This window comes from Eschrichtius robustus, chromosome 3 (genome assembly GCF_028021215.1).
Source record: "Eschrichtius robustus isolate mEscRob2 chromosome 3, mEscRob2.pri, whole genome shotgun sequence".
NCBI lineage: Eukaryota > Metazoa > Chordata > Mammalia > Artiodactyla > Eschrichtiidae > Eschrichtius > Eschrichtius robustus.
The window spans coordinates 81,370,826-81,384,217 of record NC_090826.1 but is presented as its reverse complement, the minus strand read 5'-3'; the positions used below and the strand labels follow the sequence as shown (position 1 = coordinate 81,384,217).

General features: G+C 33.6%; 1 protein-coding gene across 1 annotated transcript in view; it reads right to left on the bottom strand.

The window, feature by feature from the left end:
- Nucleotides 1-7,064: 7,064 nt before the first annotated feature.
- BTBD8 (BTB domain containing 8) overlaps nt 7,065-13,392 on the bottom strand; it is a 99,102-nt gene continuing 92,774 nt past the window's right edge. Inside the window, exons 16-19 of the mRNA XM_068538068.1 lie at nt 13,183-13,270; nt 12,570-12,709; nt 8,918-11,248; nt 7,065-7,618 (exon numbers count right to left, since the gene is read on the bottom strand). Of these exons, the coding sequence (XP_068394169.1) occupies nt 7,149-7,618; nt 8,918-11,248; nt 12,570-12,709; nt 13,183-13,270 (3,029 nt within the window). The 3' untranslated portion in view covers nt 7,065-7,148. The remainder of the gene's footprint in view (nt 7,619-8,917; nt 11,249-12,569; nt 12,710-13,182; nt 13,271-13,392) is intronic.

The window sequence follows — 13,392 nt, the reverse complement described above, 5'->3', positions numbered from 1 at the left end:
CTTTCTCAGTTTCTTCCAAGGCTAAAATTCTGTGTAGATTTTCTGTCTTTTTTTGAGCCTGTTTTGGTAATTTGTATATCTCTAGAAGTTATTCATTTCATCCAGGTTTTCTACGGTATTTGTATGTAGTTGCATAAAATACTACCTTATTAATTTCTGTTGTTTTTTTCTGTCTAATATTGTGTACTTATGCTTTTCTCTCCATTACGCTAGTGTGTGGGTTGTTTTGTTTTTAAGAATCAGCCCTTAGATTTATCAGTTTTATTCTTTTTCTGACTTCTAATTAAGTTCCACTATTGCCTGTATTAATTCCTTTCTTCTACTTTCTTTGGATTCAATTTAATGTTATTTTTCTAACTTCTTGAATTTGTGTTGTTCTCTATAATTTATCCAGATCAGAAAACTGTAGGAAAGTATTCTATTTACTTTCTTGACTTTAAAAGTAGATTATGCATGTTTTGAGAGTTTGGATCTAAGTAAAAGGACAATTTTGTAAGAGTGTTAGACATCTTCTTCCCTAAGCATGTAATTGTTTAAATGCAGGTATATTTCTATTTTAATTTTTTATCTAGCTCTCTTGTCAGACTAAAGTTGACCATAAATTGAATAAAAAGTGGTAAGCTTCAGAACATTTTATGTGAAAACTCTTTTAGGGAAAAATACTGTATTTTTTGCTGTGGAAGTATTTTTTCCTAATATCTTCCTGATTTGGAAATGTATTATTTAATTGATTGGGATAATGTTATCATAAAATACAGAATCAGAATAGAATTGAAATTCTCAGATTAGAATTAAAATTCTTGTGATAATACTGGCTAAATTTGGAAGTAATTAAGAAACCACTGTGTGTAAGATGAATCACAAACACTGAAAGTAACTCATGCAATATTAACATGATAGAAACGTATACCTCTCATATCTAACTAGCTGGATTCAAAGTAGTCTTAATATAGGAATTTATAGTATAAATAATATACATATCACTGGAGGAGAGTATGTAGATAATTCCAATCCCAAAATAGCTCCTGCAATAAATTGCTAAATTGAGACAAACCAAGTTCCCACCCCCCTACTCCCCCCCACCAAAAAAAAAAAAAACCAAAGAAACAAAACTAGCAGTACATGGAGTGGGGAGTGGAAAGATCATAGTTTGTTGGGTTTCTGAATTTTGAAAGACATATTATATACCTTGGTTGTCTCAACTGCATCTCAAATGTGACATGTCCAAATTGAAAATTATCTTTTTTTCAACTACAAAGCATCAGCCTTCCATTTTTTACCTGTTAGAATTCTGGGGTATGAAGAGGAATCACCTTTATCCCTTCTTCCAAGTCTTCATACTCAGTTGGTAACCACATCTTGTTCATTCTACCTCCTAATTTTCTCTCAAATCCATCCTCTTATTTCTATCTTTGCCATTTTTTCCTTAGTTTGGGTCTCTTTTTCTCCTTAATTATTCCAATGACCCCTTTACAGGTCTTCTTTCTTCCAGTCTCTTCTCTTTCTAAGATATTTTTCCACACTATGCAGCTAGAATAATCTTAATAAAACAGTCCTGGACTTCCCTGATGGTCTAGTGGTTAAGACTACATGCTTCCAATGCAGTGGGTGCAGGTTCGATCCCTGCTCAGGTAATAAGATCCCACATGCTGCACGGCAAGGCCAAAAAAACCCCAAAAACAAACAAACAAAAAACAGTCCTATAATATGTTTACCTTTGATTTAGTATATTTAAAATATTTAATATGTTTGCCTAAATGGCTTTCCCCCAGTCCTTGGCATGGCTTACAGGTTCTTCATGTCCTGGCCTTCCTGTACTTTTCCAGCTTTATCTTCCACTACTGTTCCACATGCATTTAGTGCTTTAAACACCTGAAGTTCCTTGAAATGCCCTGTATCAGTTAGTATTCTTTGTGCTTGATCCCACCTTCTCCTGCCTCTTCCTTGATGGCCCCTGATGCATTGATTATTCCCAACCTCTTATTTTCAAAGTGCTAAAGTTACTTTTATCTTAAAAACAACAGTAACTTCAAGCTACCACTGTCTCTTTTTCAGTCAGGCTCCTTAAAAGAACAAGTTCTACTTCTTTACTTCCTGTTCACCTTTCAACCCACTGTAGTCTAGTTTCTGTCCTTACTACTACTCTAAAGAAAACACCAATTGACAAAAACTACCAATAAAGTCCTAATGTCCAAATCCAATGTACTAGTCTAAGTGTGAACCTTGGCATTTAAAACAGCATTTGGCACTGTTAACCTCTGTTTACTTACTAAACAGCGGTTTAGTAACTGTTACTTATTAACTGTTTACTTACCTAAAAACAAACAAACATATTTTTCTGTGCCTTGTAGAAAACATGGAAAATATGAGTTAAAAGGTAAAAATAATAGTCACCACTTAACCATAACCACTATTAATACATACATATTTCCTTCAAGTCTCTTTTTCTATTTACTTATAAGTATAGAAAATTGGATGTTATATTTATAAATTAATATTCTGGGTTTTTTTCTTATAAGTATCTTCTCTTGACATGAAATAGATTTTTTGAAAACAATTTTAATCATTTCATAATGTGTTATATAGATGTACCATAATTTAGCCTTTCTGCTACTGTTGACATTTAGCTAGTTTTCAGTTTTCACTTATGTATCTAACTCTCTGACAAACATTTTTGTAGACAAATCTTTGTCTCAGATTCTTCTTATTTCTCAATGGCAGATCCCAAGAGGGGAAAGGACTAGTTTAAGGATATAAAGTTATAAACATTCTTGACATAGATTGCCTAATTACTTTCTGCAAAGGTAATTTACACTCCTACAGCAACATACAAGGATCCCAAACTTACCATTCTCTTGCTAACGTTGAATTTTTTTTACAAACTTTTAAAAATCCTTGCCACTTTGATAGGTTAAAGTAGAATCTCAGCCTTGATTTGCCCTTCTCTGATTAGTGGTGATTATACATTCACCACTGTCTCCTCTTATCTTTGGCCTCCTAGTTCTCTTACTTCTGATATTCCTTTTCAGTCTCCTTCTCCGGCTTTTCTTTTTCTGACTATTCCACAGTATTTTGTCCTCAGCCTCTTGAATGTCCCACAGGCATCACAAACTCAGTATGTCCTAAACTAAACTCATCCCCACTCCTGAGCTTGCTTCAATTTTTGGCTAATGACATCATCCACAACCCAGGCACTTCAGTCAGAATCCTGAGTCTTCTAAGATGACTCCCTCCTCTCACCCAAAATCAATGTTTCTCCAATCCACATCTTCAATCTAATATGGCCACTCTTTCTATCTCCACAGCCATTGCCCTAGTTCAAGCCTTTTATTATTTTAACACTCATCACTAGTCTACCTGCCTTGAACCCTGCTCTACTCAATTGTACATACTGCTTCCAGAGTGATCATTCTAAAATGCAAATCTGATCATGCTCCTCTCTGTACTAGATATCCCTGTCCAACTTCATCTCTTGCCCTCCCCATCCATTCCCTTCTACTCTTCAGCCATATGGAACAAGAATTCCCCACTGCCTCTAAACTCTTTTTCTGCCGAATATGCCTCTTCCTTTGTCTTGTGAACTCTTACTAGTCCTAAAATAGTAAAGGAGCCTATCCAAGTATCATTCCATAATTTCTCTCTCCTGTGTACACTGACTACACTTCATACAGAGCTTTATTTTGACACAACATAACAACTTAAAAAGTTTTGTTTAACAATCTCTCACTAAACTGAGATATTCAAGGACAGATACGATGCCATTCATCTTTTAATACCCAGAACTATCACAGGCCCTCACATATGTGTGGAATAAATGTTATTTTTGATAGCAATTAGAAAATTCCTTTCTATCTTCTCCCACCATATCTCAATCTACCTAATGTCTCTGTTACCAAATCCTCTTCCATTCCCCATTTCTAAGGTTGACAAAACTATTGTAATTGCATCTTGAGATTTGAGTGCTTCTCCAAAACAGGCCATCTTCCTTACTGCTGACAGTTATCTTTCTGAAACACCTGATTATGTTACCTAGTAACTTAAGAAACAAGTTTGATGACTACTCATTGTGAGCAGTTGGTGGTTATTTCCCCGAGAACGTGCAAACAGATTGCCCATTGAGAGTTAAAAATAAATAAATGAATGCATAATGGAAAGAGACATGATGCCTACCAAATCCAGAGCTTTGACGATTTAAACATTTAAGCATAGTATTTAATAACTTCCAGAATCCAACTCCAACTCAGCTTTTTAGCCCTATCTTCTACCACTCTTTGTCTGCATCCTCAACACACATCCTGGTCACCATTCCTTAAGGTGCTCCTATGTCTAGAATGCCCTATCAAAAAGCAAATTCCTACTCATCCTTGAAAGCCAGCATATTACTTGATTGCTCCAAGAGATGGTACAAAGGGGCTTTAGACTCTCTCCATAATCTTCATCAGTCTTCCACCAAGAACTCAAATTTTAAAAAAATAAGATTTTTTTTGTATGGATGGAGTTTTTGAGTCTTAGGTAAACTATGTATAAAAGCATGTTTTAAAAACGTTTTGTATTTTTATTGATCTGTAACATACAATCTAAGGAAAAGCAAAGTACTTCCTATAAAATTTCATCTTCAAGTTGCCTGGCCTACACTTCCAACTAGATTGCAGCCACCAAGCCGCTTTATAGAAATTCTGAAGCTTCACTGAATATTACTTGCCTTTAAGAAGCTTTCTCTAATCTTTTCTTCCTGACAACCTGTTCATAGCTTTTCCCTCTGAGCTATTACAACTCTGACCATATACAATTGTTATCTTACCAAACAATAGTATAATGTGTTATTTCTCTCTTAGTTTCTTCCACTAGGGTAGCTCATCCAGGGTAAGGATGCTACATCAGTCTCCTCATGTGTAAAATAAAGATAAGACATATCTCATAGAACTGTTGTGAGAATTAGATGTTAATGCATATTTAAAGCACTCAGCACAGTGTCTAACATTTAATGTGTTAAATAAATTTTAGTAGTTATTTTTCAGTATATGTTTGTTGAATGATAAAGAACTAGCCCAGAGTCCTGCAGGAAACAGACTGGTAGATGTGTTGTTCACAAAAGGGCATGATAAGAAAACACACGTCCTGAAATTACCTAAGAGGTCATACTTAAGGACTTAAGTCCTTCCCTACTATTTGCAAATGTGACATGAAAGAAATGAAGTTTCAATTATAAATGTGTGAACTTCTGAGGTAGTTTATTAAAAATAACAAAACAATTTCACATTTGGAGAAAAAGAAAACACACTGTCTTGGAAATCCGTGCTGTTTCTGACTCTATCATATATTATTTCTTTATGCTACAAACTATGTATGAATGAATTTGTTTTCAGATTTTATGATAAAAGTCAAATGAAGTGTGTTGTGTGGTAGAAATAACATCAAACTGAAATTAAGGAATACTGGATTCTATTTCACAAATCAGTGTGGGACCTTGGGCAATTTAAAAATTCCTCTGGGCTTCAGAGTCCTCCTTGGGAATCTGAAGGGATTAAACTAACATCTAAATTCCCATCCAGCTTTAAGACACAAAGTTCTTATAATACTGTTTTTGACCTTTTTCTTATATGGTTTTCCCTCCTCATTAGAAACTGAACTCTTTTGGGTGGCAGGAATCAAACCTTATTTATCTTCACACTTCAGTGCCTAGAACAAATGTGTTTCTTGACTGTTTGAATGAATGAGTGTCCCTTGCAGAGCTTCTAGTTAAAAAAGGTATGGTATAACAGGTTAGTAGCTAATGTTAACATTAATGTTATTATATAAGAATACCAAATGATTGTGCATTAATATAATTGTTGATATCCAATATAGTTACAGGTTCTCTCTAATGTTGATCATTTGTTGAAAACTTTGTGAATTTATTATTTTTATTTTTGGCTGCACTGCACGGTTTACAGGATCTTAGTTCCCTGACCAGGGATTGAACCTGGGCCACAGCAGTGAAAGCGCTGAGTCTTAACCACTGGACCACCAGGGAATTGCCCGAAACTTTGTTAATTTAGAAAAGGAATTCTAAGCCAAAATATTTTCTTACTTCTGATGTATTTTAGAGAAATTATGAGTTAGTTACAAAGCTTTGAGAGGTGCCAATTCTACTAAATCCCATCACCCTAAGGGTAACATCCACCATTATCAAGTAGGTGACCAAGTGTTCACTCCCCAGTAGAATTTTGTAAAAAAGATGTTTATCTTTGCCTTTCTACCAAAATTACAGACTGAAAGACAATCTGATCAAGGAAATAAGGAACTAGGGCATATAGACAAATGGAAAAAGCAAACATACATGTATGTGCACACACATGCACACAATTTAACTCTATAACTCAACTGCCTCATGTACCCATTTTCAAGGTAATATTTAGTGCAGGATTACTGCAGGTGCAGTTCAAAAATATCTCTACCATGGAATGAAAAATGGAGAGTGATTAACTATAAAGGAAGTCTATATAGATAAAACAGATGGGCAGTTTTCCCACTTTTTTTCAGCAAGGGCAGATGCCTTTCTGCGGATATATCCCAAAAAGAGTTACAGGAAATACCACTTCTCCTGTTTTAGCAAAAATGTCAGTGAAATTTGAGATGCATTTACTTGACAATTTCCTGGACCTGAATTGTTGGGAAAGCGAAGGTTTTTTCTAATATTAAGCTATCAGCCTCAACCATACCAACCTGAGTTTGAATGTTACAGATTAACTCTACATAAATTGACACAAGCACAAAAAGTTTTTTTATTGTTAAATTATGGTTACCATATGCAGAGCAAAAAGTAAAGGGACTGTTCTACTTGTGCATTCACATTTTAAATTATTGAATGATAAACAAGTAAATGAATGATCAGTTAGGAAAGGAAAACTAAAGCAAGGGTTTCCTTACAAGTTTTCTAATTTCTCTAATAATTATAGAAAACATGCTCAAGATTTTTAGAAAAACACTTTTTTCTACATGTGATATCATATTAATAAACAAACTATGTTTACTTCAGTAAATTGGAAAGACTTCCTCAATATTAAGGATAGTCTAATAGGCTAATGCAATTATCATTTGGATATAATATAAGCATCAAAAAAATAAAGGGGTGGCATAGTTTAACATTTTCCAAAGTGTTCATACTCTTAATGCTGAGTTTCTAGTTCCAGAATTGTCCATTCCCCTTGGGGTGAACAATCCTCAGAGGAAAAACTAGCCATGGTGATGCTTGCTGAGGAATCATCGAATGGAGATGTTAGTTCACTCCATCTGTTTAAAGTGTCAACATGTGCTTTACCCTGAGGTTTTGAGCTGTCTCGTGCTAAAAGTAGTGTCTGATTGATTAGATACTGTGCTAAATTTAAGTCTTCAGGAATAGAATTTGTAATATTTAAGTTTGAATCCTCTTCAGAGAGCAGTTGCTTTAATAGTGTCCAATCTTGTTTTGCAAAGTGTTGCTCATCTTCAAAATCCATGTCTGTAACATGTGTTTCTGATTCCATTTTCTGCTCAAATGCTTCTGTTACATCCATCTCATATATTGGAGAGAGGGTTTTTGAAGGCCGATGGTCATACATGTAGATTTGTGCCACTGTGTCACAATCATCTATGTCTCCTGAAATAATTCATAATACTACACAATGTAAAAACTGCACATGTTGGTACCCCTCAGAGTTCTGTAGAACAATATTAACACAACATAACAGTTATTGTCCAAAAAAAAAAAAAGAGAATGGGAAAAATAACATTTATACAAAATTGAGAAGATTTCTGAGGCATTTCTTTTTCTATGTTTGAAAAAAAAAACCTCAAAGGTAATGTTTAGCAGCAAAATCAACATAGGCAACTAACAATAATTCTCCAGTTTAATTTGAAAACTTGTGATACAGAAAACAGAAATTATTTAAACATAAACAGAATGCGCACATGTATCTAATTCACTACAATAGAAACTTAAAGAGAAAATAAGACATGGTTATTTGATGGTGACTTTTAAGGTAAGTCAGTTTCAAAGGGAGAATAAATACATTTTATCTAAAGACTTATTTTATCTAAAGACATATATTGCACATGCAAAGGAGGATGCAAGCAAGGACAAAAAAAGTACAACTTTAAAGAGTTCCCTATTCTTGTGATTTTGCTGAACAGGGACTACTGATAAGTATTTTTCTTAGTTCTGGTATACAGTAGCTACTCAGTCAGCCACTATTGCATATTTTAAATGTGGGTCATAGTTCAAATTACTATAATAAGGAAGACAAACACACAAAACAATTAGACAGGAAACCATCTATACATATGAAATAAGCCTGGGATTTTTTCATATATTATCATTGCTTCTAAATATAATCTCTTTTAGGAAATTTATCTTTTTACTTGAAAATTTTAGAATAGAATTATAGTGATCCTGAAAGTCTTAATCTCTGTAAAATGTATATAAATTTTAATAATTAATCTAGTTAGAATAATTCAGTGCTTTTAGTTACATATTACTATACTTATTGCACAGCCCTCTTAGATATATATTAGCATAGTTCATAAATCATATCCAATGTATAATAAAATTTCTAATAGTCAATAATTCCTATGTTAAATTAGACATAAATAACTAAATAATAGCAAACTAAGTTTTTCTCTTTATTCTTTCATGTAAAATCTCTTAGTAGGTTAGCTCTAATAAACCACCAAAATTTTTACTAGATATTAATTTTTCACTAAGATTTTAAGTGAACAATAAAGAGTAACTAGCTATTTTCATTCTATTAAGAAATTTCAGTTTTCATTTAAAATTTGAATCTGTTGCTTAAGTAATTATTCTATCTAACTAAAATATAACATTCAGGGCTACCTACAACTTTAAAATTCTATAAACTCATTTTCTTATGGATTTAGCATTTCTATATCTGTACATTACCTGCAGATAAAGCAATATTAGCTTTCTCGGTAGCTGCAGAATGGCTCTCTTTCACTTGTCCTTCTGGAGGCAGAACTTGACTCCAATAGGAGTCCAGAGATTTTGTAGAGCTGTTCTTTGGTATGTCAGAACTGGGGTCTCTTTGATGAAGTTCCAGATGACATGGTCTTTCTTGAGATTTTATATCACTATCTGAAAGTTTGCTGCGTGGCTGAAAGTCATTATCCACATTGCTTCCACTGTTTACTTTTTTATCTTCTGAAGGAAGCTGTCTGCCTCCTCTGGACAGGACATCTGTTATGCTCTTTTTTTCTGTGGCTGAAGCACTCTGTTTATCTTTTCTTGAAGAGTCAATGCTACTAAGACCCAAGGGAGAGCTTTTGTTTTTATATACACTATTGCCTTTCTCTTGTCTACATTCTAAAATACTACCTTTACTTCCTTGTGAGTATCTGGAGTAGCAGACCCTTCCGTGATGTTCATGAGAAACGCCATCAAAAACATCAGAAGGTGAAGGAGAATCTACAGAAGGCTGAAAGGGAGCATGGACTTCCCCTTCATCAGATCCTAGTTCTTCACATTCATCTACTGAAAGTAAAACTGACCTTTTAAAATTTTTAGTTGCACGAAACTCGTGACTTTCATTTTCAGTTGCATCTTCAAAAGCTAAATTAATTATTCCCTGAAACTGCTGAAGAGCTGGGTTAGATGTAGAGAAATTTTCTGCAACATTTTCAGCTTCAGACCTTTCATCTTCTGTTTCATCTGCTGAGGAAGAAACCTGATCTACTTCCTGAGCAAACTGGATACTGCCTCGTGGAATATTTTCTTTTTCCCTAGGGTGGACTATTGTAGATTGAGACCAAATTTCTGGCCTTTTTCTAGGAATCTCATCATCACTTGTCGAATTAACTTGGAAAAGATCATTACTACTTTGCTTTTTCATTTTCACTTCAATTCTTAAGTTACTATCATATATTTTTAATTCTTCAGGAGTACTGGTGTCACTGCTACTTCTTCCAAGAAAATCATGGCACAGCATAGTGCCACATTTAGAAATACCCCTGTCATTTGACCCATCATCATCCTGAGACCCTCCAGCATCGTAGTCTTCAGATCTAGGCTTTATGTCATCAGAGGATGTTGTAGCACTGCCACTGTCAGATTCAGGACTCTCTCTCTGATGCAGAACACTGGTACTCAAATTCCAGTGACTCATGAATGGAGCTTCTCGAGTTTCATGGCTCTCTGGAGTTTCTGTTGTTTCCATATCTTTAGGAGAATTTTTCCCTGGTATTTGTTCCAAAAAACACTTGGAGGAAGTATTTGAGTCTACTGTAGCATGTTTGTCTCCATTCATGGCAGAGTCATCAGAAAACTGATTGGGAATTGTCTGTTCTTCTACATGAATTCTAGATTTTCTGTCATCTTGACCAGAATTTAAGGTACCATTTGTCTGTTCAGGAACACAAGGTAAAACATCTTTCACACATTTAATGTTTAATTTTTTGTTTGTATCTTTTCTCCCTGCTTGCTTCTCCCTATCTGACACTGAATGGACTTGCTTTACATTTGTTGAGTCTAGGTCACAAACTGGATTAGAGTTCAAAGAGTTTTCATTCGGATTTGAAATCATTGATTTTAGAGCAGTGGTGCTATAAAATTTTGGATCTACATTATCACTCTCATCAGAATGACAATGTATTTTAGCTGTGTTGCATTGATCTGTTTTTTTGTGACCAGAAAAATTTGTTTCACTTTTATCTGAACAAATCTGTTTTGATTCCAGTTCACGTTTAATTAATTTATCCAGATTTGAAATATTTTGGCATTCTAACACCAACTTCTCTTTTTCTTGATTGTTTAATGGCTTTTGTGGGTCAAGTATGCATGGTGACTGAAATGCTTCTGTATCACTGATTTCGGCTGTGAGATTAATTAGAGGTTCATGAGGCTTCTGTTCAGAAACATTGCCTTTGTTATTATTATCACATACATCACGAAGCACACTTTTTTGGACAACAGATGGTTCACTTTTTAAAGGTCTTAGAGAAGAAGGCTGAGTCTTCAATATAACCTGTCCAGGAAGTGTTTTCTGTTTTGAATCTTTATTATTCAAAGTTTCACCTTTCTTAGACTGATTTAGCGTTTTAGGCATTGCTACTATTTTTGCACTAATCTTAGGCAATGTTGTTTGTCCTTGCTTGACAATTTTTCTCTTAGGTGTTTGTTTATCTGTAGTTACACTGTGGTCCAATTTTGTCACATTTTCATCAGACTGCCTTGAAGAGACTGAAGATTTTACTGAATCTGATGACTCTCCTTGGGAACCTAAGAAAAGAAAATTCAAAAATATACCTTCCAGTTTGTGAGTGAAATTCAATATTTGTTTTTAAATCCCTTTAGAAGAAATAAAATAGATAACAATGAAATGGTAACATATGATCAAACGGACAATTACAAATTAGGCGTTAGTGACGTGATAAGATAAAAAAAAATTTATTACAAATATAGAGGAAGTATTCCAGCATCTTAAGTAAAATTATTAAAATAGGATCTCTCCTCCTCAAGTAAAGAGCATTGATCCTTATGCCAGAATTGGATTTGCATAAATATATGGGGGTAGAAAAATCTGATTTTCTTATGCCAAAAGAGCAGTAAAGGTCTTTCTTCCCTTTGAAGTTCTAGGGGGAAAAACAGACTGTTCCACATAGCTGAAAAGGAGAATGAAGCTAAAACACAAAATAGAAATGTTGAAATTGTTGCAATTTTTTTCCTCAAACAGTAACAAAGCTAATTTATTTCTCATAACCAGATCATTATTATTGTAGCTCATTAGGGTTAACAACTTAGATCTGCAGTTGAAACTAAAGCTGGTAACTGGAAAGAAAGAGGATTAATTTTGGGAATTCATTTGTTTATAATGGTTGAAGTCCTAGAGATGATATTTTGAGCATTTAAATCTGTCAAACAGAATTATCAAATCTTTTTAAATGTTTATTTTTTAGCTGCTACTAGAACATGAATAACTTTTCTCTGGCTTACTTTTAAATTTACTTTCAGTATTAATTCATTACCTACCTCAAAATTGGTTTTAGCATTTTACAAACTGCTCTTACATATGTGAATGCTTAATGCATAAAGCAAATTAATTTTTAAAATCAGTTATTATATTAGCAAATTATGCAATCTGATCAGTATTCTTCTCTTTCTTAGAATATGGAAAAACAACAGGCATAGCACAGAGCCCAGAGGGAAAATTCTTCCTCCCTACGTATTACAGCTCTCTAGATTGTACCATTACTTTTTAAAGAGCTCTTTAGTGTTGGTTTTGCAGATGGAATTCTTATAATTATCAATGAAACTTTGAAGAAGCACAGATATAATATACAGAAGGACCAGAAATGCAGATAACCTAGTGACCCCCTTATTTTTTTCACAAAAGAAAATAAAAACTAAACTCACACCCCAAAATACCAAAATACTTGTCTGAAAAGTGGAAGAATAAAATCTCATCTCTAAAATAGGAAATGAATGTAAAATGAGTGAAACCACGTTATACTTTGCTTATTTGCTGCTAAAGTTCCAGAATCAGAGTTCTGCTTATTCAGTTTAAACAAGGAAGTAATACCTGGGAGTATTTCAACTTTACCTTGAGTTTTAGCAAGATTAACTGCGGCATTCTTTGTCCTCTGCTGAGCTGTAGCGCATCCATTGCCATTTCCTCTTTTCTTTAAAATTGCCTGTGGTACTGGATCACTGTATCCTTTGCTGGTGACCTTCTTTAGCACACTAAGAAAAATTATTTGCGTTCAGTATTACACTGAGATTCCAAAACATAATTTTTTAAAAGACCCATACATGAAATGTATTTTTTCACAACACTGTAAATCAACTATACTTCAATTTAAAAAAAAAAACAAAAAAAAAGAAAAATATTTTTTCTCAAAGAAATAAAAAATGTATCTCTTTTCTGAAAATAGAAAAAACCATAGGTTCATAAGTGTTTAAGTTTATAAAACTGTAGATCAACTATGGTAAAGCAATGCATAATAAGATGCCACAAGTATAAATTATTCTTCTATCATTTTGTATCAATTGTCATTTTGCATAATAAATAAGAAAAGTTTTAAAATATCATTATGTAAGTATACTAAATTTTCTAACAAAGGAAAGATATTTTAACAATATTTAGCTAGAAGTTAGTATATAATTAACTTCCAGAGAAAGCTAATGTCTAGGTAAAACAATGAATGAAGACTTACCTGTTATTTATATTAGTTTCTTGTTCATGAATGCTTTTTTTATTGGAAGTTCCATTGGTAACTTTTGAAACAGGTCGAGATTTTACTGCTATAAATTAAGAAGAGTGAGCCATGAGATTGAGGAATAAATACGTAATAAGTATGTATAAATTCACTGGTCATACACTATATACAAAATTAAATGTTACGGTGAGAAAAACTGTTTTTTCT